At 55.0% G+C, this 26,906-nt stretch overlaps 5 protein-coding genes across 14 annotated transcripts; 1 reads left to right on the top strand and 4 right to left on the bottom strand.

The window, feature by feature from the left end:
• Window positions 1-13: 13 nt before the first annotated feature.
• Window positions 14-13,975, bottom strand: psmd3 (proteasome 26S subunit, non-ATPase 3). 2 transcript variants are annotated; one of them, XM_058049592.2, is made up of 13 exons: window positions 13,840-13,975; window positions 6,349-6,526; window positions 5,790-5,980; window positions 5,582-5,722; window positions 5,370-5,506; window positions 5,112-5,302; window positions 3,755-3,858; window positions 3,544-3,658; window positions 3,347-3,466; window positions 3,167-3,270; window positions 2,943-3,098; window positions 2,827-2,877; window positions 14-222 (listed from the first exon to the last, which is right to left on the bottom strand). In XM_058049592.2, the coding sequence occupies exons 2-13, from the start codon at window positions 6,518-6,520 to the stop codon at window positions 145-147; spliced, it is 1,560 nt and encodes a 519-aa protein (XP_057905575.1). In that variant the 5' UTR covers window positions 6,521-6,526; window positions 13,840-13,975; the 3' UTR covers window positions 14-144. The 2 variants fall into 2 exon arrangements, with proteins under 2 accessions (XP_057905575.1, XP_057905574.1); XM_058049591.2 differs by lacking the exon at window positions 13,840-13,975 and having other exon boundaries at window positions 6,349-7,306.
• Window positions 6,926-13,645, top strand: LOC131103362 (serine/threonine-protein kinase WNK4-like). Of its 7 annotated transcripts, none has more exons than XM_078797287.1 (21): window positions 6,930-7,314; window positions 7,565-7,737; window positions 7,809-8,029; window positions 8,095-8,252; window positions 8,325-8,413; window positions 8,482-8,701; window positions 8,788-9,012; window positions 9,080-9,268; window positions 9,331-9,395; window positions 9,461-9,584; window positions 9,660-9,776; window positions 11,056-11,175; window positions 11,243-11,297; window positions 11,385-11,477; window positions 11,591-11,964; window positions 12,026-12,074; window positions 12,151-12,203; window positions 12,277-12,758; window positions 12,832-13,016; window positions 13,087-13,172; window positions 13,241-13,645. In XM_078797287.1, the coding sequence occupies exons 1-21, from the start codon at window positions 6,991-6,993 to the stop codon at window positions 13,277-13,279; spliced, it is 3,441 nt and encodes a 1,146-aa protein (XP_078653413.1). In that variant the 5' UTR covers window positions 6,930-6,990; the 3' UTR covers window positions 13,280-13,645. The 7 variants fall into 7 exon arrangements, with proteins under 7 accessions (XP_078653415.1, XP_078653409.1, XP_078653411.1 ...); XM_078797288.1 differs by having other exon boundaries at window positions 6,930-7,305; XM_078797283.1 differs by having other exon boundaries at window positions 6,928-7,314; window positions 8,095-8,413.
• A 149-nt stretch (window positions 13,976-14,124) lies between the features above and the next one.
• LOC144901873 (uncharacterized) lies at window positions 14,125-16,063 on the bottom strand. Its single transcript, XM_078797292.1, has 8 exons — window positions 15,538-16,063; window positions 15,423-15,470; window positions 15,242-15,358; window positions 15,103-15,170; window positions 14,993-15,032; window positions 14,858-14,897; window positions 14,659-14,726; window positions 14,125-14,557 (listed from the first exon to the last, which is right to left on the bottom strand). The coding sequence occupies exons 1-8, from the start codon at window positions 15,625-15,627 to the stop codon at window positions 14,453-14,455; spliced, it is 576 nt and encodes a 191-aa protein (XP_078653418.1). The 5' UTR covers window positions 15,628-16,063; the 3' UTR covers window positions 14,125-14,452.
• Window positions 16,064-17,017: 954 nt separating this feature from the next.
• Window positions 17,018-23,152, bottom strand: sh2b1 (SH2B adaptor protein 1). 2 transcript variants are annotated; one of them, XM_058049582.2, is made up of 10 exons: window positions 22,639-23,152; window positions 20,208-22,056; window positions 19,377-19,478; window positions 19,224-19,315; window positions 19,078-19,154; window positions 18,851-19,006; window positions 18,575-18,786; window positions 18,333-18,507; window positions 18,140-18,230; window positions 17,714-17,859 (listed from the first exon to the last, which is right to left on the bottom strand). In XM_058049582.2, exons 2-10 carry the CDS (start codon window positions 21,834-21,836, stop codon window positions 17,838-17,840), a joined length of 2,556 nt encoding a protein of 851 aa, XP_057905565.2. In that variant the 5' UTR covers window positions 21,837-22,056; window positions 22,639-23,152; the 3' UTR covers window positions 17,714-17,837. The 2 variants fall into 2 exon arrangements, with proteins under 2 accessions (XP_057905564.2, XP_057905565.2); XM_058049581.2 differs by lacking the exon at window positions 18,140-18,230 and having other exon boundaries at window positions 17,018-17,859.
• A 22-nt stretch (window positions 23,153-23,174) lies between these two features.
• Window positions 23,175-25,538, bottom strand: jmjd8 (jumonji domain containing 8). Of its 2 annotated transcripts, none has more exons than XM_058049607.2 (9): window positions 25,489-25,538; window positions 24,415-24,501; window positions 24,214-24,262; window positions 24,038-24,134; window positions 23,902-23,970; window positions 23,724-23,843; window positions 23,584-23,651; window positions 23,383-23,517; window positions 23,175-23,282 (listed from the first exon to the last, which is right to left on the bottom strand). In XM_058049607.2, the coding sequence occupies exons 1-9, from the start codon at window positions 25,521-25,523 to the stop codon at window positions 23,202-23,204; spliced, it is 741 nt and encodes a 246-aa protein (XP_057905590.1). In that variant the 5' UTR covers window positions 25,524-25,538; the 3' UTR covers window positions 23,175-23,201. The 2 variants fall into 2 exon arrangements, with proteins under 2 accessions (XP_057905590.1, XP_057905588.2); XM_058049605.2 differs by lacking the exon at window positions 25,489-25,538 and adding an exon at window positions 25,315-25,482.
• Between the last annotated feature and the right edge of the window lie 1,368 nt (window positions 25,539-26,906).

Raw genomic sequence — 26,906 nt, forward strand, 5'->3', positions numbered from 1 at the left:
GGACAATGACATCTGAACAAAGCCGCCATCTTTTATTGGTTCATACTCCACAGCAAAAACAAAAACAAATGAAGAAGAGGACAGGACCATTGCAGCCAACAAATACACCCGCTTCCTGTCTGGACAGGAAGTCAGCAGAGGGGCTCAGGGGAAGCTGTCGTCGTCATCTTCTGCCATTTCTTTGGCGAACTCCAGATCCTGCTGTTCACGTTCCCGACGCTCCTGAACACACACACACGCGTGTCAGAGTGGCGCTGCACTGTGATTGGCTGATGGAGCTACTGTCGTTTTGCTTGATGAAGACCTGCTCCTGAAAGCCAGCATGGCCTCCCCAGGCACCAGCAGCTCATGTTCCTAACGCCTGCCGCCCTGAGATGGTGCCATCTCCATGTGTAAGCACGTCATGAAGCCCCCGTCCCACCACAGGACACGTGGTGGGACGGGGGCTTCATGACTGAGTGGCTTCTCGGAGCTACGTGGTCTTTTAGCCCTGCTGTCATTAGACACCTTCAGCCATCATCTTCACAAGGTCTTTAGCAGTGCTTCTGGGGTTGACCAAGACATGTTCATGTCTGGGACACAGCACCCGCCCCCCTTCCTGGGCGCTGTGATGCCTGGAATGGTCCCGTCTCCTTTATGCTAATAATTAGAAGACTAGTTGGACCAGATCAACGTGGCCCCCTCAAGCATGAAGTAGACTTATGGACCTCCACAATTCCTCCCCTGGCATAGGCGTGTTGGAGGCGTGGTCTTCAAATACCTGCACGCATGCTCCTTCTACTCAGTCCAACGCTGGCAGCTAGCCTATCAGGAGCTTCAAGACCCTCGCCGTCATGGTGTGGGCTTTCCACATTCTTTCAAAAGACGTTGTCGTCTTGGTCTACGTCATCATGGTCTACGTCCTCATGGTCTACGTCCTCATGGTCTACGTCCTCATGGTCTACGTCCTCATGGTCTACGTCCTCATGGTCTACGTCATCATGGTCTACGTCATCATGGTCTACGTCCTCATGGTCTACGTCCTCATGGTCTACGTCCTCATGGTCTACGTCCTCATGGTCTACGTCCTCATGGTCTACGTCCTCATGGTCTACGTCCTCATGGTCTACGTCATCATGGTCTACGTCATCATGGTCTACGTCCTCATGGTCTACGTCATCATGGTCTACGTCATCATGGTCTACGTCCTCATGGTCTACGTCCTCATGGTCTACGTCCTCATGGTCTACGTCCTCATGGTCTACGTCCTCATGGTCTACGTCCTCATGGTCTACGTCATCATGGTCTACGTCATCATGGTCTACGTCATCATGGTCTACGTCATCATGGTCTACGTCATCATGGTCTACGTCATCATGGTCTACGTCCTCATGGTCTACGTCCTCATGGTCTACGTCCTCATGGTCTACGTCCTCATGGTCTACGTCCTCATGGTCTACGTCCTCATGGTCTACGTCATCATGGTCTACGTCATCATGGTCTACGTCATCATGGTCTACGTCATCATGGTCTACGTCATCATGGTCTACGTCATCATGGTCTACGTCATCATGGTCTACGTCATCATGGTCTACGTCCTCATGGTCTACGTCATCATGGTCTACGTCATCATGGTCTACGTCATCATGGTCTACGTCATCATGGTCTACGTCATCATGGTCTACGTCATCATGGTCTACGTCATCATGGTCTACGTCATCATGGTCTACGTCATCATGGTCTACGTCATCATGGTCTACGTCATCATGGTCTACGTCATCATGGTCTACGTCAGCAAGTCTCTCATAACAGCAACATTTATCCAATACAAATCCCAACTGACAAACATTTCAGAAGAACATGGCATGTAAACTTCAAATGTAAAGAAGTCAATACACTTCTGTATTGTACGGTAGAGCAGGGTAGGGTAGGGCAGGGTAGAGTAGGGTAGGGTAGGGTAGGGCAGAGTAGAGTAGGGTAGGGCAGGGCAGGGCAGGGTAGGGCAGGGCAGGGTAGGGCAGAGTAGAGTAGGGCAGGGCAGGGTAGTGTAGGGTAGGGCAGGGTAGGGCAGAGTAGAGTAGGGTAGAGTAGGGTAGGGTAGGGCAGGGTAGGGCAGGGTAGGGCAGGGTAAAGTAGGGTAGGGCAGGGCAGGGCAGGGTAGGGCAGAGTAGAGTAGGGCAGAGTAGAGTAGGGTAGGGCAGGGCAGAGTAGGGTAGGGCAGGGTAGGGCAGGGCAGAGTAGGGCAGGGCAGAGTAGGGTAGGGTAGGGCAGGGTAGTGTAGGGTAGTGTAGGGTAGGGCAGAGTAGGGTAGGGCAGGGCAGGGCAGGGCAGGGCAGAGTAGGGTAGGGCAGGGTAGGGCAGGGCAGAGTAGAGTAGGGCAGGGCAGAGTAGAGTAGGGTAGGGTAGGGCAGGGCAGAGTAGGGTAGGGCAGGGTAGGGCAGGGCAGGGCAGGGCAGAGTAGAGTAGGGCAGGGCGTAGACAGGAAGCATGGTTTGGCATTCACCCCCTTGCCTATGGATGCCTTTTTACAACGCTACCTTGTACAGAAGGAATTGATGGCACTATCCGCAGGAGGTAGAAAGAGCGCCAAGATCCTAGGTCAAAGAAGCCAAGACTTCCCAGCAGGAAGATGCTTGGACAAGACGAGGTGTTGTGGAAGTGGTATAAAAACGTGGCATTAAAACAGGCTTTGTCCTTATTTGGGGTGTTAGTCGTGGGACGGCAAGGTCGGGTCTAGGAAGCCCACCCCCGCGAACAGCTCTGGACTCTTCCATCGGGCAGAGTCAGAGGCGGGGCCACCATGTGACCAGTCGTGGGTAATACAAAGTACAATATAGAGCGTGTTACCTCTGCTGATTCCAGGTCTTTGTTGTAGGCCTTTGGTGGGAACCTCATAGCCTGCATGACAGAGAGCAGTCTTACACGTCATGTGACCTGTGCAGCCATGCCAGCGTCGTGTTTACCTTGACAGACATGTTGTGGATGTCCAAGCAGAAGGAGATCCTCTGGTGGAACGCCAGCTGAGGTTCTCGGGTGCCGTAGATGTCCATGGTCTCTTTGGACTGGACAAAGCCTTTCTCGTGGTTGATGCTCGCCTCGATGACGCCGTCTCTGATGGCCTGCGGCACACACGCCAGTCAAGTCGTGTAGCGGCGTGTAGCGGCGTGTGTGAGGATGTGGGCGTTACCTTGGCTACGATGAACTCGGCGTCTTCCGGGCTGTCCAGCTGCAGCTTGAGAGCGATGTCGGCCAGCGAGATGCGAGAGTAGGACAGGCTGATCATGCGCACACCTGCACGCACACACACACACACACACACACACACGGTGGTTTCCCTGTGGCGCTCGTGATGCTGCAGTGGCCTCACCAGTCTTGATGACGTTGTGTCTCAGGCGGATGATGAGCGTGTACGTGCCGTCAGCCTGGAACTTCTCCCCAAACTGCTCCAACACCTGGTTGAACTTGGACAGGTTCCCCGTCCTCACCGCTGCACAGACCCCCCCCACAATCATCATCAACTGTCAGCATGTCCTGCAGGTGGCGCCAACACCTGTCAGCACTGACCCTGAGTCAGCAGGAAGTAGGGCATCAGAGACCTCTTGAGTGACGGCTGTCTGAACTGAAGCCTGTCAGGAATCTCTCCTAGCAACAACTCCACCACGATCAGCAGCTTGTGGACCTGCACACCACACACTTGCTGCATGCATCCTTCAAGGCGTGTGTGTGTGTGTGTGTGTGTGTGCGCGTGTGCGTGCGTGCAAGCGTTCGCACCAACCGTCTGTTTGAAGCCCACAGCAGTGTGTTGAGGCGCTTTCCTCAGTGCGTTGGTTAGAGTCCTGCGAGCCTCTGAGTACTCCAGCTGGATGGCTTTAATGCGACCTGCGAGTCACATGACATTGCAATAATGCACGTGGATGATATACGTCATGATATACACAATGATATCACCTGATATCACAATGATATCACAATGTACAGCACAATATGAAGGAGCGCTTATGGCCCATTGCTTCTACCATACAGTCAAGTTAAATGTTGACGATAGCGTGAACATTAGCTTTACATTCAGTACTCACACGGAGACCACACACACCGCCATGTTTCTTTCATTTCTACCTACTACCGTCATATCTGGAATATGTACAGGTACGCGTGCACCCCCACCTGTGGAGTACAGGTACACGTGCACCCCCACCTGTGGAGTACAGGTACACGTGCACCCCCACCTGTGGAGTACAGGTACACGTGCACCCCCACCTGTGGAGTACAGGTACTCCTACGTCTGCCCCCACCTGTGGAGTACAGGTATTCCTACGTCTGCCCCCACCTGTGGAGTACAGGTACTCCTACGTGGACCCCCACCTGTGTAGTAGAGGTACTCATACATGCGCCCCCACCTGTGTAGTAGAGGTACTCATACATGCGCCCCCACCTGTGTAGTAGAGGTACTCCTACGTGCGCCCCCACCTGTGTAGTAGAGGTACTACCAAGTCTGCCCCCACCTGTGTAGTAGAGGTCCTACCAAGTCTGCCCCCACCTGTGTAGTAGAGGTCCTACCAAGTCTGCCCCCACCTGTGTAGTAGAGGTACTACCAAGTCTGCCCCCACCTGTGTAGTGGAGGTACTACCAAGTCTGCCCCCACCTGTGTAGTGGAGGTACTACCAAGTCTGCCCCCACCTGTGTAGTGGAGGTACTACCAAGTCTGCCCCCACCTGTGTAGTAGAGGTACTACCAAGTCTGCCCCCACCTGTGTAGTAGAGGTACTACCAAGTCTGCCCCCACCTGTGTAGTAGAGGTACTACCAAGTCTGCCCCCACCTGTGTAGTAGAGGTACTACCAAGTCTGCCCCCACCTGTGTAGTGGAGGTACTACCAAGTCTGCCCCCACCTGTGTAGTGGAGGTACTACCAAGTCTGCCCCCACCTGTGTAGTGGAGGTACTACCAAGTCTGCCCCCACCTGTGTAGTAGAGGTACTACCAAGTCTGCCCCCACCTGTGTAGTAGAGGTACTACCAAGTCTGCCCCCACCTGTGTAGTAGAGGTACTACCAAGTCTGCCCCCACCTGTGTAGTAGAGGTACTACCAAGTCTGCCCCCACCTGTGCAGTAGAGGTACTACCAAGTCTGCCCCCACCTGTGTAGTAGAGGTATCGGGCCCACTCGTTGTTGTTGGCGAGCTCGGGGAAGACGGACTTGGAGACGAGCTTCTCGGCCTGGTCGTACAGGTTGAAGTGCAGGTAGTTCCTCAGCAGAAGGTTCAGAAGAACCGCCTGGCCGTCGGCGTCGTGGCGCAGGGTCGCCGTGCGTAGGCGAGTGTGCAGGAAGCTGCGGGGAGCGAGGACGGCGTGTCAGCTGACGAGGGAGAGGGGAGGGAGAGGAGCAAGGTTCATACCTGCGGATGGTGTCGAACTGGCCCAGGAACTCATAGACCCTGGCATGGTAGTAGTAGCACTTGGCGGCCACCAGGTCCAGAGCCCTGCGGTTCTTGGAGGCAATCTTGCACAGCAGGTCATCAGACACCTTCTGAGCCTGGAGGCCGGAGTCACACGTTGAAGGACGGACCGATCGGAGCCCTTCGTGGGAAGCGCAAGGTTCGGCTCTCACCTCAGTGAACCTCTTGTTGTTGGTCAGGTGGACCACCAGCAGCAGCTGCAGGTACGCTTCCACCTCTGGCAGCAGCGGACTGGACGCCGCCTTCCCCGTCCTGGGACGAAAGGGCACGTCTCCGTCCACCATGTCCATGGGCTGAACGCAAGCACGGGGCGGTCAGACGCCTGTCGGACGGAGACGCCACACGCAGGCAGGCACTCACCTCGTCCAGGAAGGCCAGCAGGAAGTCTCTGGTGGCGGCGTTGTTGGTGAAGAAGCCGCTGATGGCTTTGTGCAGCACCAGCGTGTTGAGGCGCCGACTCGTGGACGGCAGCGCCCGAAGCGCCCGCAGGACGAAGCGAGGCTCCTTCCCCGACACGGCCTTCTCGATCTGCTTGACGTGCTCCTTGATGTCTGGCGGCCAGGACGGGGACAGTCAGTGACGTCATCACGCAAACAACTTCTTCAAAATGATTATTATCGTCAACGTCCACAGTGGACATCTTCAAAATGATTCGGTGTTGAAGTATTTACAATAATGTGAAGATTAAACATCAAACAATGGCGTGTTCGTGCTCAAACTTGGACCGACATGAAAACAACATTAGCTCAGTGACGTCATCAGCTAAACGCCGATGCTAACAAGCTCGACAAAGCTAGCGTCAAGAAGTTAAGCTTTCAGCGTCGTTGGTGGAGATCTATCATCGGTCTACCATCGATCTATCATCGGTCTATCATCGGTCTATCATCGGTCTATCATCGGTACAGTTTGTCCACTTTACCGTCCAAAGTCAGACTGTCCGTCTCTTTGGGCTGCTTAGCCGAGCTAGCAGCCTCCGCCTCCGGCATCTCCACGTCCTGCGGCTCGGCGCCGACCTCCTTCGGCTTGTCGGCCTTGGAGTCCCGGTCTCGGCCTCCCGCTCGGTCCCGCCGCTTGGCCGCCGTCTCCTTCATGGTGTGCTTGTGGAAAAGAAGCAGTTGACACAACAAAGGCAGCTTTTGACGGGCTAGCGTCCGCTCTAGCGTTCTCTACAATGACTGGCAACTATTACGCGGCGCAAAGGATTGTGGGACGACGCAGGCAGTACGAGCAGATCCCGGAAAACATTCATCGAGACGTGAGTAATCGACTTCCGCTTCCCGCTCTGCGCAGCGGTGGAAAGTGAAAGTCTTTACTTGATTAACTTGCCGTAAAAGTGGTAGTCAACCAACCAACGTGCCTGTACGTAAAACACTGGTAATTAGGAAGTTTCCAGAGAAATATTCACATATTTGTATGTTCACATATTCTGTAGCTGTTGTCTTCCAGGTGTCTGTGGGCGGGGCTTGCCCTAACCCCTCCTACCATCTGCCCCCGGCTGATAGAGCATGTCAGAGGAGGGACGGCAGGAACATCTGCTGGTCCAGACCCACATGAAGACACCATGAAGCCTGAGACGCTCGCCCGTCCTCTTCCCGACTCCATCCAGGCGGACCAGTCCCTGGACGTCCAGTTGGACAGCAGCTCCGAGGAGGGGGGGGATATGGAGGTGGCGTTGTTGTCGTCCAACAGGGAGGCGTTACCGTGGCAACAGAAGGAAGAGGAGGAGCACGACGAGGTGGAGACCAAGGCGGTGGCGTCTTCTCCGGACGGACGCTTCCTCAAGTTCAACATCGAGATTGGCCGAGGATCCTTCAAGACAGTCTACAAGGGTCTGGACACCGAGACCACCGTGGAGGTGGCCTGGTGCGAGCTGCAGGTAGCACAGGTGCACACGCTCACGCACGCACGCTCACGCACGCACGCTCACGCACGCACACGCACGCACGCACGCACGCACGCATTCGTGCTGCCTTGACCTCCTGGGCCGCTATTGGCCGAAGCCAGTGATGTCATGGCGCCGGTGCGCATGTGAGATAACACGCCAATGACTCAGCACTTTGCAGACCGCACCAGCGCCAGCTGGCTGGCGTTGATAAGAAAGCCACACGTTGATGGTCTGACCTTTGACCCCTTAGACGCACCGCCTGAGCAAGGTGGAGCGCCAGAGGTTCAGCGAGGAGGTGGGAATGCTGAAAGCTCTCCAGCATCCCAACATCGTTCGCTTCTTCGACTCGTGGAAGTCGGTGCTCAAAGGTCACAAGTGCACCATCCTGGTGACAGAGCTCATGACGTCAGGGACCCTCAAGACGTGAGTCCCCTCGGGCCCCGCTCCCCTCCGCCACCCAGCACTTCCTGTCCCTCTGCCCTCTGCCCCCTCAGGTACCTGCGCAGATTCCGTCAGATGAAGCTGAAGCTGCTGAAGCGCTGGAGCTTCCAGATTCTCAAAGGTCTGCACTTCCTGCACTCGCGCAGCCCCCCCATCCTGCACCGTGACCTCAAGTGCGACAACATCTTCATCACCGGACCCTCGGCCTCCGTCAAGATCGGAGATCTGGGCCTCGCCACGCTCAAGAAGGCGTCCTTTGCCAAGAGCGTGATCGGTAAGATCCTCAGCTGCCGCCGCCATGACTCGCGGTGACGTCACGCGGCGTGGTGCTCTGTTCAGGGACGCCAGAGTTCATGGCCCCGGAGATGTATGAGGAGAAATACGACGAGGCCGTGGACGTCTACGCCTTCGGAATGTGCATCCTCGAGATGGCCACGTCAGAGTATCCGTACTCGGAGTGCGAGAACGCCGCTCAGATCTACCGCAAGGTCACCAGCGTAAGTGGCGTCCGGCTGAGCTCCTTTGTCCCGCCGCCACCCATCTCACTCGCTCCTCGCTCCGTCTCCCAGGGAATCAAACCGGACAGCTTTTCTCAAGTCCAGGTGCCGGAGCTGAAGGAGATCATCGAGGGCTGCATCCGCACCAAGAGCAGCGAGAGGTGGGAAGGCCACCTCGGCGTTAGCACGCTAGCGTTAGCACCTCCTCACCGGACCCTCGTGCTTGCAGGTTCACAGTTCAGGACCTTCTGGACCACCGCTTCTTCCACGGCCAGCTGGGCGTCCACGTGGAGCTGGCCGAGGATGACGACGGCAGGAAGGCGGCGCTGAAGCTGTGGCTGAGGATGGACGGCACCAAGAGGCTGCATGGCAAATACAAGGACAGCGACGCCATCGAGTTACTCTTCGAGCTCTACAAAGACGTCCCGGAGGAGGTGTCACAGGAAATGGTAGCTCCCGAAGACGTCACCGCCGTGAGCTGGGCTGGCCCTCACCTGGCCCTCACCTGGCCCTCACCTGTGCCGCCCTCCCCCAGGTGGTGCTGGGCTTTGTGTCCGAGGGGGACTACAAGCTGGTGGCCAAGGCCCTCAGAGACCGTGTCACCGCCATCAAGCGCCAACGCGAGGAGCGCCGCCACTCGGCTCGGGGCGACCTACAGGACGACACCGTCCTCGGGAGGGAACACCGTCCTCCGCCCCCCCACACGTCCAGTCAGCAAGGAGCTGCAAACTGGCCCGCTGCGGGACAGGTGAGCGCCGCGGTGCGTTCAGGCTCAGGTAAGCCAAGTGTCAGGAGGAATAGTGAGTCCACCCTCCAAATTCCAGCAGAAGGCAGCTGACGCTCCCGCCGCGCCCTGGCTGCAAGCTCCGCCCACAAGCAGCAGGAAAGGAGGAGACGAAGAAAAGACGGCAGGCGGCCCGGGTGTGCTGAACAAGGCAGAAGCCCCGCCCCCTCCTGTCATTTCCAGAGCTCGTGTGTCGAAGCCTCCGCCCCTTCCTGTGCTGCGCTTCCCCAGGGTGAGTAGGGGGCGGGGCCAAAGCAGGCGCAGCAGCAGCCATCTTGTCTGTCGTCCACACAGAGCATCGCCGTGTCCCAGCAACCGCCATCAGCATCGGTCGGCGGCTTCTCCTCACCTGTGGACAGGTAACGGCCACACATGCGCACGTCCGCCTTCTTTCAAGGACGCCACTTCTTCTTCTGCCTCTCAGCTACGCCTCTGACGTGACCTCGGGTTTGAGTGACGGCAACGACGGCCAATCGGATAAGAGCAACCAGGACGTGAGCAGCAGGAAGTTGAGGAAAAGAACAAGGGCTCGCCTGAGGATCACGGGGGTGAGGATATCCCATCTCTCGGTCACACGCGGACGCCTTTGCGCTTGCGTTTGCGTGACGGTCTCGTTCCTGCAGGTGTCCAACCTGGGGGACCGCGTGGTGGAATGTCAGCTGACCACCCATGACAGCAAGATGGTGACCTTCAAGTTCGACCTGGACGGAGACGACCCCGAGGACATCGCCTCCGTCATGGTGAGCAGCACTTAGCCCCGCCTCCCTTCCTGTCAACATACTGTAATACCTGGTACCATACTATGTAGTCGTAGTAAGACAGAATGTAGTAGGGCAGTACATAGTAGGCCGGTACGTAGTAAGAGAGTACTATGTAGTAGGGCAGTACATAGTAGGCCAGTACGTAGTAAGAGAGTACTATGTAGAGGGAGTACATAGTAGGCCGGTACGTAGTAAGAGAGTACTATGTAGAGGGAGTACATAGTAGGCCGGTACGTAGTAAGAGAGTACTATGTAGAGGGAGTACATAGTAGGCCGGTACGTAGTAAGAGAGTACTATGTAGAGGGAGTACATAGTAGGCCGGTACGTAGTAAGAGAGTACTATGTAGAGGGAGTACATAGTAGGCCGGTACGTAGTAAGAGAGTACTATGTAGCGGGAGTACATAGTAGGCCGGTACGTAGTAAGAGAGTACTATGTAGAGGGAGTACATAGTAGGCCGGTACGTAGTAAGAGAGTACTATGTAGAGGGAGTACATAGTAGGCCGGTACGTAGTAAGAGAGTACTATGTAGAGGGAGTACATAGTAGGCCGGTACGTAGTAAGAGAGTACTATGTAGCGGGAGTACATAGTAGGCCGGTACGTAGTAAGAGAGTACTATGTAGAGGGAGTACATAGTAGGCCGGTACGTAGTAAGAGAGTACTATGTAGAGGGAGTACATAGTAGGCCGGTACGTAGTAAGAGAGTACTATGTAGAGGGAGTACATAGTAGGCCGGTACGTAGTAAGAGAGTACTATGTAGAGGGAGTACATAGTAGGCCGGTACGTAGTAAGAGAGTACTATGTAGAGGGAGTACATAGTAGGCCGGTACGTAGTAAGAGAGTACTATGTAGAGGGAGTACATAGTAGGCCGGTACGTAGTAAGAGAGTACTATGTAGAGGGAGTACATAGTAGGCCGGTACGTAGTAAGAGAGTACTATGTAGAGGGAGTACATAGTAGGCCGGTACGTAGTAAGAGAGTACTATGTAGAGGGAGTACATAGTAGGCCGGTACGTAGTAAGAGAGTACTATGTAGAGGGAGTACATAGTAGGCCGGTACGTAGTAAGAGAGTACTATGTAGAGGGAGTACATAGTAGGCCGGTACGTAGTAAGAGAGTACTATGTAGCGGGAGTACATAGTAGGCCGGTACGTAGTAAGAGAGTACTATGTAGAGGGAGTACATAGTAGGCCGGTACGTAGTAAGAGAGTACTATGTCGAGGAGGAAGTAAGAAGCGAGTATCCGGTGCCCTCAGACCCACAGAGACTTCATCCTGCCGTCTGAGAAGGAGGAGTTCATCCAGCGCATGTATGACATCATCAACAGGGCGGAGTCTATGATCCATCAGCACGCCCCCCCGCTTCCCGAGTCCAAGGTGCGTTGAAAGAAAACAAAACAGGAAGTGACATCATCTTGTCTAAGTGATGTCACTATGTCGTTAGCCAAAGATGGCGGCTGCAAACCTCCCCAGGACGCCGTCCAGCTCGTCCCTGACTGGTAAGATAGGAGGATGTTGGGGGGGGGCATGTCGGGGGGGGGGGGGGGGGGTCCTCTTGTCTCTGCTACTTTGTGTCTTCCTGTCAGACTCCACAGAGGCTGAGCCGTCCCCCTTTTACATTGAACATGAGGCCACGCCCCTCTCCAGACCGCTGTGGCCATCGCTACGCAATTATTCAGGTAGTCTCTAGCTGCCGCCCCCATGTGCCCCCCCCCCCAAATCAGTCAGGTCGTTTTTCTGTTCAAATGAATTAGCTCACCTGAATCTTCTGTCACCCCCGTCTCGCCCCCAGACACTCCGCCTCCATCCCAAGACTATCCATACACCCACCCTACCGGCCCCCCTCATGCCCAAAGTAACTCCTCCCTTCACTCCCCCATGGTCACGCCCCCTCCTCAGTGGCCACCCCCTGACCAGCCCCTCTTCTCCCTGGCCAACATGCTATCGCTAGCCATGAGCGTAGCCCAGTCTTTCATGCCCCCCCACGGGTCCCCCGGGGCCCGGCCCCCCCCACACCTTCCCTTCTCCCCTTCCTTGTTTCCATCTTCAGGCTCAAAGCTCCACCCTCAGAGCCACGCCTCCTGGTCTGCACCTCCGTCCCCTCAGCCAACAGTCCCCGCCCCCAACAGACAGCAGGGGGCGTCAGTCAGCTGGAGTCCTGGAGAGGTGAGTGAGCCACGTGAACCCAGGTCAGTCTGGTTCTGATAGACGTGTTCTTTCCTTCCAGCCTCAAAGTCCGATACAGTTTTGGGACGGCCTGACTCCGCCCCCTCATGGTAATTGGCTGCTGAGATCACACGTCAGTGTCACATCCTCATCAGTTGGCCCTGACTCCATGATTACCTTGCACAGGTTCTGCTCCGGGCCCGCCCCCCGCCCCTCCTGCTGGGTTTCCTCCACACAAAGTAATGCTAATGCTAATGCTAATGCTAATGCTAATGCTAAGACTGCGTGATTCGTGACGATGTCCTGCCCCAGGCTGTGTCTGCCATCACCCCGCCACCTGGACAATCGGCAGCGCAGGATGGCGAGAAGGTTGCGTTGGGCGGCCATGATGGAAGTGAAGGTCCAGTGCCACCTTCCACCTTCAGCGTGGGTCGTTTCCGAGTGGCAACCTCTCAAGATCCTCCAAATGGCCATCATCCAGAGCCCCACGCCCTGCAGAAGACCACGCCCACCATACGCTCCCCGCCCCCGTCTCAGATGAGCCAGTCAGACAGCTCAGAGAGCATTCCAGATGAGGAGAGCCAATCAGAGAGCAGCATCCACACAGTGACCTCCTTTCCCTCCGGAGGAGCGGAGGAGAAGAGGAGGAGGGGGGCGGGTCGCAGGTTGACCGGCATATGGGAGGGGCCAGCCGGCAGCCAGTCTCGGACCCGCTCGGCGTCGTACGTCAGTTCTGATGAATCCGAGAATGAGAAGGATGAGATGTGGGAAGGACTGAAGGAGCTTCGGGAACGGTGAGCACGTTACCATGGAAACCCATCAGCTGTGATGCCTCATGAGCCCCTCCCCCAACCCCACTGTCCATAGACACCTGCTGGAGGTGCACGAGCTGCAGGCCAATCAGAGGCGAGAGATCGAGGAGCTCTGCCTGAGGATGGGAAAGGTTCCGCCCCTGGGCGTGGTCTCTCCGGCCGCCGTGCTCCACCAACGCCGAGGCTTCCCGCTCGCTCGCAGAAACAGTCTTCAGAGAGCAGAAGCGCTCCCCCCCGCAGGTGGGAGGGCACACTGTGGCCTGGGGGGGTGTCACATGACATGTGGCATGACACCTGTTGCCCTCCGCAGGTATCATGAGGAAGCGCTCGGCCAGCGGCGGATCTCAGGAGCGGCCGTGCAGAGGCGTGACCTTTGCCCCCGAACACACGTGCATGGTGAGAGCCCAGAGGAGTTTCCCGCTCTTTTGCCTTGACCTTCCTCGTGCTAACCTTTGACCTTGCAGCCCCCCATCAACGCCGAGCGTCACCAAGAGGGAACGTGACGCCCGGCGTGCAGGTGTTGGATTCCAGCAGGCGAGGTGGCAACCAAACGTGGATGCTAGCTGGTGATGATCGTCATGGCGTCCCAAACCATGGATGTAAACAAACATGAAAACTGATGTCGTTCACAATCCCTTCAACCCCAAAGATTTGCACCCCCGACTTGTCTGGCCCGTGTCTAGCTGCTCGGTAGACGCCATCCAGTGGCTTTGCCCGCTTCTGCGATACGTCAACTTGGCCGCCATATTGGATGTGTCGAGGCTGCCCAAGTACTCATGTAGCTGGGAAGATCAAATATTTGGTTCCCCACGTATATTAGTGTGTGTGTGAATGTATAAACAAGAGCCATTAAAGGTATATGTCTTCTACGTACATGTCTGCGCTGATGAAATGAAGTACATTTGCTTGTATTCATCACAGAGTCGGCTCGATACGTCCATCATGGCGGCCACGTTGACGTACGGCACGGCGTCTATCTGTGTCTCTGGCCGCGAGTATTAGTCCTCCGCTGGATATGAAGACTAAAAAAAGACAGCGTTTATGCTAAAGAAGCTTGTCTTACTGTTGCGGTTTCCTCTTCAAGGCTTCCTTGCTAAGAAATGAACCCCGCTTTTGATGGCGGGCCATTGTTTGGTGTTACACTGAAATGCTTCCCACCCCAAACAACAATCCCTACATTACAACTTCCTGTAGTGACGTCTTCCGTTTGCTTCCCGATGAAGCCGTTGGTCAGTTTGAAACGTGGAGGCGGGATCTCATGACATGTCAATCATTGTGACATGCGCATACACGCGCGCATGCGCACTTTTATTATCGCTGTTATTCATCGTGTACATTAGTCACACAGATACACACGTTAGAAATGCGATTTTCTTCACTTTATTACTTATTACATTCATTTAGACTCATGATTTTCCCAGTGTGTGAAAATGTGCATCTTTTATTAAAATCTTTATTCATAGGTTTAATCCTGTTAATATAATAATAATCCTGTTTTTATATTGATCATATTTGATATTCATAAAAGGACATTTTAGTTTCTTTCATGAGATGAAAAAGAAACGAGGGTTTGGTTCTCCGGTGGGACAACGTCACATCTTTTTCATCAAGGTCAAAGGTGACTGGCGGCCTGGAAGCGGCTGCTGTTGCCGTGGCAACTCTACGTCGCCACAGTGTCACTGGGGATGGCTGCTGACTCCTATCCTCTTTAGAAGAAGCTTCACACGCTTCTGGATCACATCCTCAACTGTGCTGATGTTTCCCCACACCACCAGTGCGCCCTGCACACACACACACATGCACACGCACGCACACGCACACACACACGCAGATGTCACTAGTCATAGCTTGGAGTGACTTGTGCTGACACTTGGTGACTCACATCGTGATAGTCCATCTGGCAAATGGTGACTCCTTTAGGATGTGGAATCTCGACTTTGGCAAGAAATTCTATACACACACACACACACACGCACACACACACACACGCACGCGCGCGCACACACACACACACACACACACACACATGCACACACACACTGGGTCACTCAGGAAATGAATAAAGTGTGAAATGTTCTTACTTTTTACTTTGGACACAATGATGTCCTCCAAGCGTCTCCTCTGCAAACACACACACACACACACACACACACACGGTGATGCGTGTCTTGCAGCATCAGTGAGGACATGATGAGGATGTTCACGTCTGATCTTACTAGAAGTTTTCCCAGCAACACTGAAGAGCGAACTTGACATCTGAGGAGGAAACATCATAAAGCTCACGATGGCGTTTTTAGTCGACATGATGTATTTGCAGATGTGTCACCTGACACTCCTATGAAGAAGAACCAGTCGATTTCCTTTGACGTCCACCCTGAGGAACACCTCACAGGTCTGCAGAAGAAGAAGAAGAAGAGGTGATGTGTGCTGCCACCTACATGCGTCTTTCTCTAGTGGCCGTTTACCAAAATAAAGGTCGATTTCTTTCCGGGTGGTCGCGCCGTGGCGTTGGTTCTGATGGCGAATCCGGTCTGATGAACACTGACGGCAGGAGGCTCCCTTAGCTCCACCTCCACAAGGCCCTGCAGCCAATCACGTTAAGTCTCGTGTGATCACGTGACCTCGAGGAAGCAGAGCGGTTCCTACCTGGGAAAACCCGAGGGTCGCCAGCAAGGCAGATCTGATGCGGTTCATCTGAGGAGCGTCCGTGGAGGAAGGTCACAATGGCGGTCCTTTCAGAGTAAAAGCCTGACGCTCTCACCTGAGGCAGCCTGATGACCGCGGCTCCCGGATGGAAGCACGGCTTCAGCACGTCGTTGAAGTAGACGTCAGGTAAATACACGTACGCCATCGCCTCCTCGGCCGATCGCTGCACATGAAGACCGGAAGCTAGGCTTCGTGGCTTGCTCCTGTTTATACTTCACTCGAGCTACGGATACCGGACTTCCTGCCTGCCTGGCGTCCTTACCCGCCTCACCTACCTCCTAACCTACCCACCTATCCTATCCTACCCACCTGCCTCCTAACCTAACCTACGTCTTTAATCTCTACCAGGGTTACTCCTTCATGTCTGCCAAAGAACCACACCAAACGTCCTCCGACCTCCTCGGTACAAACCGGTAGTGGGGGTTCCAGGGTGAAAGTGATACAGGAAGTAGGAAGATAGGAGGAGTGGGATGAATAAGAAACATAAAACCTGAGCACGTCTCACCTGTGATCCCGACACTCACCTGAGTCTTCCTCCTCCTCCTCATCCTCCTCCTCCCTTTCTTTCAGGGCGGCGCCAACCTTTGGTCCCTCTCACCTGAGCTGTTGGGGGGGGGGGGGGGGGGCAAGAGCTCATTGGCCTGATAAACATATGATGGGAGATGCTAGCTAGTGAAGGAATATAGCATGTGACGCGGGTGTCCTACTGTACAGTACGTGGCTGTCCTACTGTACAGTACGTGGCTGTCCTACTGTACAGTACGTGGCTGTGCTACTGTACAGTACGTGGCTGTGCTACTGTACAGTACGTGGCTGTACTACTGTACAGTACGTGGCTGTGCTACTGTACAGTACGTGGCTGTGCTACTGTACAGTACGTGGCTGTGCTACTGTACAGTACGTGGCTGTCCTACTGTACAGTACGTGGCTGTGCTACTGTACAGTACGTGGCTGTGCTACTGTACAGTACGTGGCTGTGCTACTGTACAGTACGTGGCTGTGCTACTGTACAGTACGTGGCTGTCCTACTGTACAGTACGTGGCTGTGAGGTATATGTACATAAATATGTAAATAATGAACACGGCCCACGCGCTGTCGCACAATAAAGGCCCAAATCAAAGTAGATAGGATAAGATAAGATAAGTAGATAAGATAAGACAGGAGCAGGGAAAAACATCCGCATGACTACAAACCAGAACAGGAAGTGTTGCCATGGAAACCTGTGTTGATATTGAAATATCCAATTTAGGAAGAAGTTTGCTGTGAAGGATTGGAATGGGAGCCAAGAGTACTTTTACTGATCAAACTATTATGGGATGGTCCTTCACAGTGGATGCTGTTTATGGGTAGGGATGAGTAGGGTTAGGTGTAGGGGTAGGTCGAGCTGCACGTCAATCAAACGAGATAAGCGACATCGTGATTGACAGCTGGCCCTCCACGGTTGTCGTCGTTCACGTTGATTGTTGAGCGTGTCGTGGAATCAGCAAAGCTGTGTTGGTTCGAGGCCAAGAAGCAACTTTTCCCACACATGGAATTGTAAGGATTCACTCTATTTATATTAGAATCGACGTAGTACCTGAAACTAACCACAGGGGGCGACATCCGCCCAGCACAGAGTAGAGACAGAAAGGCACAAAGAGTGGTCAAAGTGACAGCAACATGATGACGAAAGGAAAGCGTTCGACGGAGCGGAGATGACACAGAAAGGCACGAGTAGAAAACCTTTTTCCTGCTAAAGGGTTCTTTTTTGCTGAATGGATGGCGAGGAGAAAGATGGGAGGGGACAAGCGCAGATTCCCAATTTGGATCCCCGAACAAAAAGGCACGAAGACATGAGAGTGAAGAAACAAAACCGATACTATTCTTCTTCATGTGGAGTCGCCGAGTGCCGCGGAGGTACGGCGCCCCCTTGGTGTGCCATGTGACATCACAGCAGACTCAGAAGGAGGGGGCGGGTCCTGGTCGGGCTCTGTGGACTCCAGCGAGGTATGAGATCTAAGCTGGTGGACTGGTGGTGCTTGTTAGTGTGGAGTCAGTGTCTCTGGGCGTCCATCTTGTCTCCTGTCGTGTTAGTAGCGCCACCTGCTGCTCAAAAGAAGGAGTACTGGTTATCCACGGCTCGGGGCGCCCTCACAGCCTCCAGCTCTTCTCCTTCCACAGCTTCCAGTTGGTGGAGGGGAGCATCCCGATCCTCCCAGTCCTCCACCGCCCCTGCCCCTCCACTTCCTCCTCCTCCTCCTCCTCCTCCTCCTCCTCCTGCCGCCGCCCCCTCCAGCTCCGCCTCTCTTCCTCTCTCCGTGGGTGGTGTTGGGGGTGGCGGGCGTCCCCGCGGCAGGGGGGGCGGCTGAGGAGGGCTACGGGGTCTGCTGGTCAAGTCTGCAGAGAAGCGAGGAGAAAAGCGTCAAAAGGGACCATGAGGATAGAGTGGCGTTGGGGGGGGGGCATGGGGGGGGGTGACACTTGTCATGAAGGCTATGGTTGTCATGGAAACAGTGGGTGGGTCCACACTTGAACAAGCTAGCATGGCTTCCTGTTTGTACTTCCACTTTGATCCACGTCAGGCGAGGCGTGGAGGGGGCGTGGCTAAGCAGAAGGCTAGCATGCTAGCATGAACAGCAGTCGCCTCACACGCACACGCATGTCTGATCTCACTTACACACAGTCAGAGATGGGGGTTGATGGAGAGTCGGGATGGCGCGTGGTGATGACATCACAGACTGTAGGCCGACTGCCCGCCCTGTCCCGCCCTGCAAGGATGAGTCACGGACACAAACGCGCGTCAGCGACAGGTGGGCGTCACTCATGCAGAGCGGCCGCAATGACTTTGCTCGCGCTGCGCTCGCTCCTACCCGGCTGGCGAACGACGGTGGCGCCCACGAAGCTCATGAGCGTCACGTCGGAGGCGCCGCCCGACTCCAGCGGGATGGGGTGCACCCGGAAGTGCTCCAACATGTCGAAGATGGACTGGAACCAAAGGTGCTGCACCCGGCAGTGGCCGTTCTCGTTCAGCGACAGACGCAGGTGCTGGAGGGGCGACGCCGAGGTCAAAGGTGCCGATAGACCCGAACACACGAGAACCTGAGGGGCTCACCTTGGCCTTTCCTTGGAAGTTGAAGGTGAGGACGTATTCCCCGCGCCGCGTCTCACTCTGGCGAACCAGGAAGACGCCGTGGCTGGCCGGACCCCCCGCCAAGACCAACTGGGCCGCTTTGAGGCGGGACAAGGTGCCATGGAACCACTGACACTCGCTGAGCGGGTGCTCCAGCACCTCGGCAGACGTCACCTCGGAGAAGAGGAAGGAGCCTGCGTGGGGGAGGCGTGGTCAGGGTCATTCCGGAAGCGCCACGTCTTCACGCTGCATCGTCACCTGTGGCGTCTGGCGTCTCTGCAAACGGTGTGCCCAGGCTGCCAGCGCCGCCGCCAAGAATGCGTCCGTCGGGTTCATCCAGAGGGGCTCGGGGTGGCAACTCGGGCGGCAGGCTGTCCATCAGGGGGGAGGAGCCTCCCAGGCCGCCATAACAGACTGTGTGAGCGGAGGAAGCAGCGTGACCCCCCCAGCGCCATCCTCCATCTTTGTTTCCCTCACACGCTCACCTTGGGACAGACGCTCCGCCATCTCTGGCATTCCGCTCCCGTCCAACGCGGCGCCACCATCAGGATCCTCCTGCCCACTGCGGAAGACACACGTTAGGACGCCCGCCGCTCTCCTCCCGCCGCTCGCCGACCGCCCGCCCGCTTACCTGAGACAGATGCCTTTGTGGATGTCAGTCAGCCACGCTCTCATCTGGCCCGCGTCTCGGGTCTCGATCACGTACTGGGCGGAGCCTTCCAACTGAGAGGCCACAACATCTTTCACTGACGCTTGGCCGTGTCCCGCGGCAGTGTTGGCTTACCTGGAGCAGGAAGGTGTTCTCCTTGTCGGGAAGCTCCTGCGGCGTGGTGCTCCTCACGTCCACGACGGACCCGCACGGAACCGTCAGCCGCGGCTTGGACGACTGAAGACACAAAGACACGCCCGTACAGCAGTCGCTACGAAGGGCGTGGCCTCACACACGCAACACTTGACTGACCGAGGAAAATGATTTCCCCAAATGTTGTTGTACGGCTTAACAGTACTTCCTTTCATCTTGGGACACCACAGACAGATTCTCCGCCGAGAATCCTCTCCTCACCTTTATTACCCACACGATGAACACCTCACATCTGTCTCCTTCCCTCCCAATAAGCCCTGTGCTGATGAGGCGTTCAAGTACACGTGTATCTCTTTCCAGCTGCAAAATAGGCGGGCATGCGAGGTAGAGGTTTGCTTAAGAAGTTGAGAAACACCATGACATTGAAGAGAGACGTGCTAGCAAAGGAAAGGTTCCTCGTTCACACATGTTGCAGGGGGAACGGTTTCAGGGAGACGCATAACAGGAAGTGCTGCAAAGGGGGCTTATCCCGACTGAACATTTGGGTGGGCCGACAGAATCATTGTGTATGTCGGGCGCGTACGCACGCTAGTGTCGGGCGCGTACGCACGCTAGTGTCGGGCGCGTACGCACGCTAGTGTCGGGCGCGTACGCACGCTAGTGTCGGGCGCGTACGCACGCTAGTGTCGGGCGCGTACGCACGCTAGTGTCGGGCGCGTACGCACGCTAGTGTCGGGCGCGTACGCACGCTAGTGTCGGGCGCGTACGCACGCTAGTGTCGGGCGCGTACGCACGCTAGTGTCGGGCACGTACCTTGGGCGGAATGAAGAATTCCAAATAGAAGTCGTCTCCGTGCTCGCCGCCTTCTCTTTCCCGCTCTCTGAGGACCAGACGACACTTATGCCAGCGCCCGCCCTTCCAGGGCGTGTTCCCGCCGCTCACCAGGGGCGGTGCCGGCGCTGGCGAGGCGGCGCTGTTGTCGGGGCCGTGATGCAGGAGAGCGAAGGAGAAGCCCGGAAAGCCGTGACCTCCGCTGAGCTCGTCGTGGGTTGAACTGACGCTCACGCCGCCTTCCCGCACCAGTCGGCCCATCTTCCTCGCCGGCGCCAAGCCGGCTGTGGCGGCGCAGCTGGGAGGCAGCAGGGAGGAGGCGGTGCTCGCGGTAAGGACGGGAGGCGGGGATCGCGTTAGCCGCAGCTTTTCCAGACGCTGGCTCCACTTGTCCTTCTCGCCGCCCTCGCCGTTGCTCCGCCGGCGGTCGGAGAGCGACAGAGAGGTGGCGCTGCTGGAGGACGAGGGGGCCAGGGAGGAGGAGGAGGAGTGGGGGAGGGCCAGGGGCATAGAGAGAGACACGGGCATGGACGAGGTGGGCGTGGGAGGCTGGGTGGCGGCGTTCCTGGCAAAGGCGGCGTCTTGCACGCCCACGGTGTAGCTGTAGCTGGCGGGCAGCGGGCTCGCCGTGGAGTCGCTGGATGCGCTGCGCCAGTGCAGAATGCCACGCACGCTCCCGCGTACGCTGCGCCCGACGCTGCGCAGCGAGAAGCGCTTCTTCACCTTGTTCTTGGCCGCGCCGCTGGGCGGGGGCGTGACGGAGGAAGAGGAGGGGGGCGTGAGAGGAGCGCAGGGGGAGCGGTCCGCCTCTGTGGTCTCGGCTTCCCGCTCTTCCGGCTCCACGTCCTCCCCCACGGATGCCGTCCCCAACCAGCCGTCCTCCTCTTCCTCCACCGGCGCGTCCCCGTTGCCGGCGGCCACGGTAGCAGCTTTGTCATCCCGCCTCCCGTTGTTCCCGCCCACCGAGGAGCAGCAGGACGACGACGAAGATGGCGGCAGGAGCTGGCCGTGGGCGTAGGAATCTTGAAATCTGTCGCCGCTGCGGCCGTCCAGCACGAGGCGTGTTGGGGGCTCTTTGGAGGCGGGCCGCGTCACGTTTGATGATGGGACAGCTCCCCCGGTGGCCGACACCGGGGACGCCACTTCCTCTTCCAGGGACGTCGCATCCGACTGGGGAGCCCAGCCCACCATCTCGTCCCTCCCTGAGGCACAGCTGGGCGGCAGCGCCCCCTCCAGCTCGCTCTGGAAGTGGCGAACGAAGCGGTCCGTAAAGCGGCGGCAGAAAGCGGCGGCCGAGTCGGAGGTGTAGTGCGGGTTCTCCAGGAGGAAAGCCCGGAAGTGGCGTGCAAAGTCTCCGGCGGCCACCCGGGCATGAAGCTCGCAGAATTCAGTCCAGCTGAGGCAGGGCGAGGGCGACGGCGTGGGCGTGTCCGACAGCGAAGACGGGTGAGCCTGGAGGGGAGGGCTCACCAGAGGTGGGAGGGGCGGTGGTCGGGGGGACAGTGGCAGCAGCGAGGGCGACGGCGGGGAGGGCGATGGGGAGGGGGAAGGGGGTAAGGGCGAGGAACTTGTGGCCCGCGGGCTGGGAGGGGTCAAAAGAGAGCCGTTCATCCTCTCGTCGAGGACGGCCAATCAGATCAGTCCGAACACAAGAAGCGTGCGAGGGCGAGCGCCGGCGCCGTCTAACAACCTGCCTTGGCAACACAATGCATCATGGGAGCTGGGCTACACCTGACAGCTTCCGGAGGCCGGGCAGCCACGGCGCCGTCAGACGTGTGAGGCCTTCCTGTCGGTCACGTGGGTCAAGCATCCAGAGGCGCGTCGCCACATCCTGTCCACACAAACACACACAGAAACACGTTCCTAGAAGTCATCTTTGCTTCCCACCGCAATCAAGTGGGTCCGGGATGCAGCCGTGGCTGTGCCTACTGTGACTTGCGATTCGACATTTTCATTACACGTCCTTCATCTTTCATTGATGCGAGCTGCATCCCTGCATAGCCCTGCCCCTGCCCCTGCCCCTGCCCCTGCCCCTGCCCCTGCCCCTACCCCTACCCCTACCCCTACCCGTTTCCCTTCGAACCGATGCTCTCCTGAGTCAGCTGTCAGTCAACGGGCGGTGAAAAGGCAGCTCGTGCACCGTTAAAAAGCTCCTGGCGGCTGGAGTGGCTAACGGCAACTAGCAAGCGACACGCTCGTTCAAGCCACAAAAGCGGCGAAACACGGACTTATTCCGGCCACGGGCAGCCGACTCCACCCTCGAGTGAGGGAAACGCATGTCGGATGCTCACGTTTGACACCGTCTCCCAGCACATAGATACGAATGCATTCGCTAGCTAAGCTATCCGTTAGCCAGCTAGCTGGCTATTAATAAACCAGCTCGTTGACTACCGACAAGAATCCGGCAACGTACCTGTAAATCATAGCCCCGCGTCGGCCTCCGCGTGTGGGACGGGGCCCGAACCGGAGGACAACTCGGGTCCGGTGAACATAGCTGCACAATCGAGTCCTCGGGCGCTTGTTATTGTTGCTAAACAAGAAGATTGCGACGATGAGCCCGTCCCGTGCTCCTCTCGCGAGACTCTGCGAGAGTGCGACGTCGGTGCCTGACAGCTGGCGCGTACGTCACATGCGCGTGGACGATGCTCAGTTCAGTGGGCGCCATTGAAATAAAACATCGGCAATCGACTCCGGGAATCTGGAAGGTGAGGGCGGATGTATGAATGACGTCACTTTCGACTATTTTCTGGCTTCATCTTGAAGATTCCAGAGTGTTCTGCAAAAGCTGCGATAACGTTCCAAGTTATGACCACTTCCTGCCTTCACAATAAAACCGTCGTACAGTCATCTGTGTTCCACCGGCTCTTATTTTGGCGGTACTAGCAGCAAGCAGGAAGTTGACATGATGGCCAAACGTCCGGGTTGGGTTGGCAAAGAACAACGAGCACAGAAGAGCACAATGGCTGTTTAATGCCTTCATCCCAGGAAGGTGGACATGAAGACGCTGGTGTCCAGGTTCAGCGTGGCGTGCCACCAGCGGTCGGGGAAGTAAAGCACCTGACGACCAAAACAAAACACATTTAGCCGGTCGGATGCCATGCTGGGGGCGGGGCTCCGATGCTAAAAGCAAAGACGACAGGGACCACCGAGTGGATACCTCTCCGGGTCGGATGGTGCACTCCAGTGGGGCTTGGTGTTCCGGCAGGTGGGGGTAGGTGTCCGTCAACCAGGACAGGGTGGTGCTGTTGGGGTGGAAATGTGGCGCCTGGCCGGGCGGGTAGAGGAACCAGCGCTGCGCCAAGACAGGACACGCGGATCAAGAACGGTCCCAAGGCTTAAACCCCGGCACTAAGCTGACCTTCCTCCCGTAGATGACCTCAGAGAAGCCCGGCCCGTGCCAGTGGAAGGGGACGCCGGTTCCGGGTCCTGAACAAGACATTTTGGCTCCTTGAGTTTGCCAAAGCTTTCTTTCGCAAGGCAAAGTAAAAATGGCAGAACCTGCGATTCCGAAGCTGTACGCCCTGCTGGTGCGAGGCAACACCAACGGCGGCGGCTTGTAGACGTCAAAGAGACTCCGCCACTCGCTCAAGTTGTTGTCTCCAAAGAAGTACAAAGTGTCTGTGGACACATCCTCACCGTCACGCCTGCCACCAGGACGACGCCCCCTTTTACTCACCGCTGCCAAGGACATCCGGCGACTGGGGCCTGAGCAGGACGTCCACGTACTTCCTGAAGGCCACGTCCACTGTGGACACGTCCCTCAGTCAAACATGCGGCACAGCAGGCGGTGCATGATGGGGAGACGGCCGTACCTTTTGTGTAAGAATGCGTGTTGGCCGTACTGAGCCGTACTTTGCGTTCGCCGTACTCGTCCAGCAAAGTCGACTTGGAGCACAAAGAGCGGAATTCCTGCAAGGTGGTGAAGAGCAAACCATGTCGGATGTGAGCGCCACTCAAAGCTTGGACACGAGTTGAACGTGTACTGTACCGTGTTATCCGTCACGCCTCTGATCACCACCGGCGTGCTGTAAGCGTATCTATGGAAACAACGCAACAACACTCACACGCATCCAGCAGCTAGCTGCTAGCAGCTGGATGCTAGCAGCTGGATGCTAGCAGCTGGATGCTAGCAGCTGGATGCTAGCAGCTGGATGCTAGCAGCTGGATGCTAGCGCCTCCTTTGACTCACCTGTCCAGGAAGCCACGCAGGGACAGCGAGCTGCCATCCAGCACTTCAATGTTACACGGACCTTCATGGTGGAGACCCTGCGATGTCCTGCACACGCACGCACACACACACACACACACACACACACACACACACACACAGTTGTGTTCTTTATGTGTTACTCACTTGATTGTCTTTCTCTCTCCACTCACATTGTTGTTGCAAATGTTGTTACATAAAATGTAAGAACATTTTCGAACACTTCATATTATGAACAGAAATGGAACAAGGTGTACATCACCTACACCTTTTATTGGCAGATTCCGTGTGTTAACTTTTATGAATGTAAAAGACCAAAGAGGAGAAGACATGCTTGATGGAGGAGCTCGCTTGGCTGTGGCGCCCCCTGGAGGGAAAAGGCCAAAGAGGAACAAGAAGAAGCTGCGAGTTGGAGATAAATCTGTAGAAGGATAGCATTTCTTCTCTCCTGTAAAGCTAATTGTAAAAACTAGTACTGTGTTACTTTACTGCCGCGATTGAAGGCAGCTATTTTATCGTGACGTCAGGGGAAACATGAAACCACGTGACACAACCAGGAAGTGGCTAGACTATGGCCGAGGAAGCAGCCATAGAATTTAGTAGTGACGGTTGAAGGGCTTCATCACGTTTGCTGTCTGACATGTTCTTTCATTCATTCATTCATTCATTCAGTCATTCAGTCATTCATTCAGTCATTCATTCAGTCATTCATTACCGCTTATCCTCACGAGGGGTTCTTATCTCGAGTTAAACGTACAGCAATCAACATTTAGCTTGAGTCAATGAGCAACTATTAGCAATAAGTAGTATGGTGGGGTGACGTGTCTTTTCAAGTCGTTTTGCTGAAAACGAACTGCTGAGACCGAAAGGAACAGAACTCACCAGCCACCGTCATCCGGCAGATTCTCCGCCTTAAGTTGAGCAATAAAACATACCAGAGCGAAACTGAAGTAGGTCAGAAACAGGAAGTGAAAGGCGATGTTTTCCATTCAGGACAATATAGTCACAAGGACGACAAAACAAGCAGATACGAACAAGGCTGAAAAGCCTCCCTACTTCCTGGTCAGCAGCCAATCAGGAGCAAGCACCATTTCCCGTCGTGCTGCATTCAGGTGACGTGGGGATCACAACTGATCTTGGTTGTCATTGCTATGTACAGAATAACACAAACAAGGCAGGACCCCAAAGCAGAGACACACAAATAATAAATATACTGTTTAATATACAAAAGTACAGCGAGATATTGGATACAATAGGGTAAAAGTACTACAGAAAACAACGGTGGCAAAAGAGAACCACTGTGGAAAATGAAGTACAAATGAAAAAATGAAACCAAAGAAGAAAAGTACCGCGCCAGACTGGAGGGGTACAGGTGAAAATAACGGCAGCAAAAAACACAAAGACACTTACAGTCAAGATAGAAGAAAAGCTAACTAGCTAAAGGATGGGACAACACACGCAGGCACGTGCCCGGAGCAATGCTGAAAAAACAGCCTGGCTTTGAGCAGGAGTAGTAACATAAGCGGCCACAGGGTGGCAGTGCAAGCGCCACTTTCATTCATTCATTCATTTTCTACGGCTTATCCTCACGAGGGTCGCGGTGTGCTGGAGCCTATCCCAGGTTTCTTCGGGCGAGAGGCGGGGTCCACCCTGGACACATATAGACAAACAACCATGTTGATTCAACCTAAAGCTCCAAGCAATGCACATTATGGCAAATTCAAAGAAGTCTTTCATGTTCACGGTTTTGCATCGACTTGTCATTCGATAGCTTTTGTTGTTTCATGTAGTGTTTGTATAGTTATGGTATAGTTATTGTTTTATGTAGTGTTTGTATAGTTATGGTATAGTTATTGTTTTATGTAGTGTTTGTATAGTTATGGTATAGTTATTGTTTTATGTAGTGTTTGTATAGTTATGGTATAGTTATTGTTTTATGTAGTGTTTGTATAGTTATGGTATAGTTATTGTTTTATGTAGTGTTTGTATAGTTATGGTATAGTTATTGTTTTATGTAGTGTTTGTATAGTTATGGTATAGTTATTGTTTTATGTAGTGTTTGTATAGTTATGGTATAGTTATTGTTTTATGTAGTGTTTGTATAGTTATGGTATAGTTATTGTTTTATGTAGTGTTTGTATAGTTATGGTATAGTTATTGTTTTATGTAGTGTTTGTATAGTTATGGTATAGTTATTGTTTCATGTAGTGTTTGTATAGTTATGGTATAGTTATTGTTTTATGTAGTGTTTGTATAGTTATGGTATAGTTATTGTTTCATGTAGTGTTTGTATAGTTATGGTATAGTTATTGTTTTATGTAGTGTTTGTATAGTTATGGTATAGTTATTGTTTCATGTAGTGTTTGTATAGTTATGGTATAGTTATTGTTTTATGTAGTGTTTGTATAGTTATGGTATAGTTATTGTTTTATGTAGTGTTTGTATAGTTATGGTATAGTTATTGTTTTATGTAG

Source organism: Doryrhamphus excisus, linkage group LG16, assembly GCF_037039965.1.
Source record: "Doryrhamphus excisus strain RoL-2023G ecotype Guam linkage group LG16, RoL_Dexc_Guam_v1.1, whole genome shotgun sequence".
Taxonomy (NCBI): Eukaryota; Metazoa; Chordata; class Actinopteri; order Syngnathiformes; family Syngnathidae; genus Doryrhamphus; species Doryrhamphus excisus.

Coding starts and splice junctions, on each gene's coding strand:
- jmjd8 (XM_058049605.2), bottom strand. CDS start 25,421: ATGGAAAACATCGCCTTTCACTTCCTGTTTCTGACCTACTTCAGTTTC. Junction 23,844..23,901: donor GCCGGATGTCCTTGGCAGCG/GTGAGTAAAAGG, acceptor ATGTGTCCACAG/ACACTTTGTACTTCTTTGGA. Junction 23,652..23,723: donor GTACAGCTTCGGAATCGCAG/GTTCTGCCATTT, acceptor TGTCTTGTTCAG/GACCCGGAACCGGCGTCCCC.
- sh2b1 (XM_058049581.2), bottom strand. CDS start 21,836: ATGAACGGCTCTCTTTTGACCCCTCCCAGCCCGCGGGCCACAAGTTCC. Junction 19,479..20,207: donor AATTCTTCATTCCGCCCAAG/GTACGTGCCCGA, acceptor TTGTGTCTTCAG/TCGTCCAAGCCGCGGCTGAC. Junction 18,508..18,574: donor ACTTCCAAGGAAAGGCCAAG/GTGAGCCCCTCA, acceptor TCGCCCCTCCAG/CACCTGCGTCTGTCGCTGAA.
- LOC131103362 (XM_078797283.1), top strand. CDS start 6,991: ATGAAGCCTGAGACGCTCGCCCGTCCTCTTCCCGACTCCATCCAGGCG. Junction 9,013..9,079: donor CGGGACAGGTGAGCGCCGCG/GTGCGTTCAGGC, acceptor AAATTCCAGCAG/AAGGCAGCTGACGCTCCCGC. Junction 11,478..11,590: donor ATCGCTACGCAATTATTCAG/GTAGTCTCTAGC, acceptor TCTCGCCCCCAG/ACACTCCGCCTCCATCCCAA.
- LOC144901873 (XM_078797292.1), bottom strand. CDS start 15,627: ATGGCGTACGTGTATTTACCTGACGTCTACTTCAACGACGTGCTGAAG. Junction 14,898..14,992: donor TGTTGCTGGGAAAACTTCTA/GTAAGATCAGAC, acceptor GTGTGTTTGCAG/AGGAGACGCTTGGAGGACAT. Junction 14,727..14,857: donor CATTGTGTCCAAAGTAAAAA/GTAAGAACATTT, acceptor GTGTGTGTATAG/AATTTCTTGCCAAAGTCGAG.
- psmd3 (XM_058049592.2), bottom strand. CDS start 6,520: ATGAAGGAGACGGCGGCCAAGCGGCGGGACCGAGCGGGAGGCCGAGAC. Junction 5,723..5,789: donor TGCTGGCCTTCCTGGACGAG/GTGAGTGCCTGC, acceptor GCTTGCGTTCAG/CCCATGGACATGGTGGACGG. Junction 2,878..2,942: donor TCCACAACATGTCTGTCAAG/GTAAACACGACG, acceptor TCTGTCATGCAG/GCTATGAGGTTCCCACCAAA.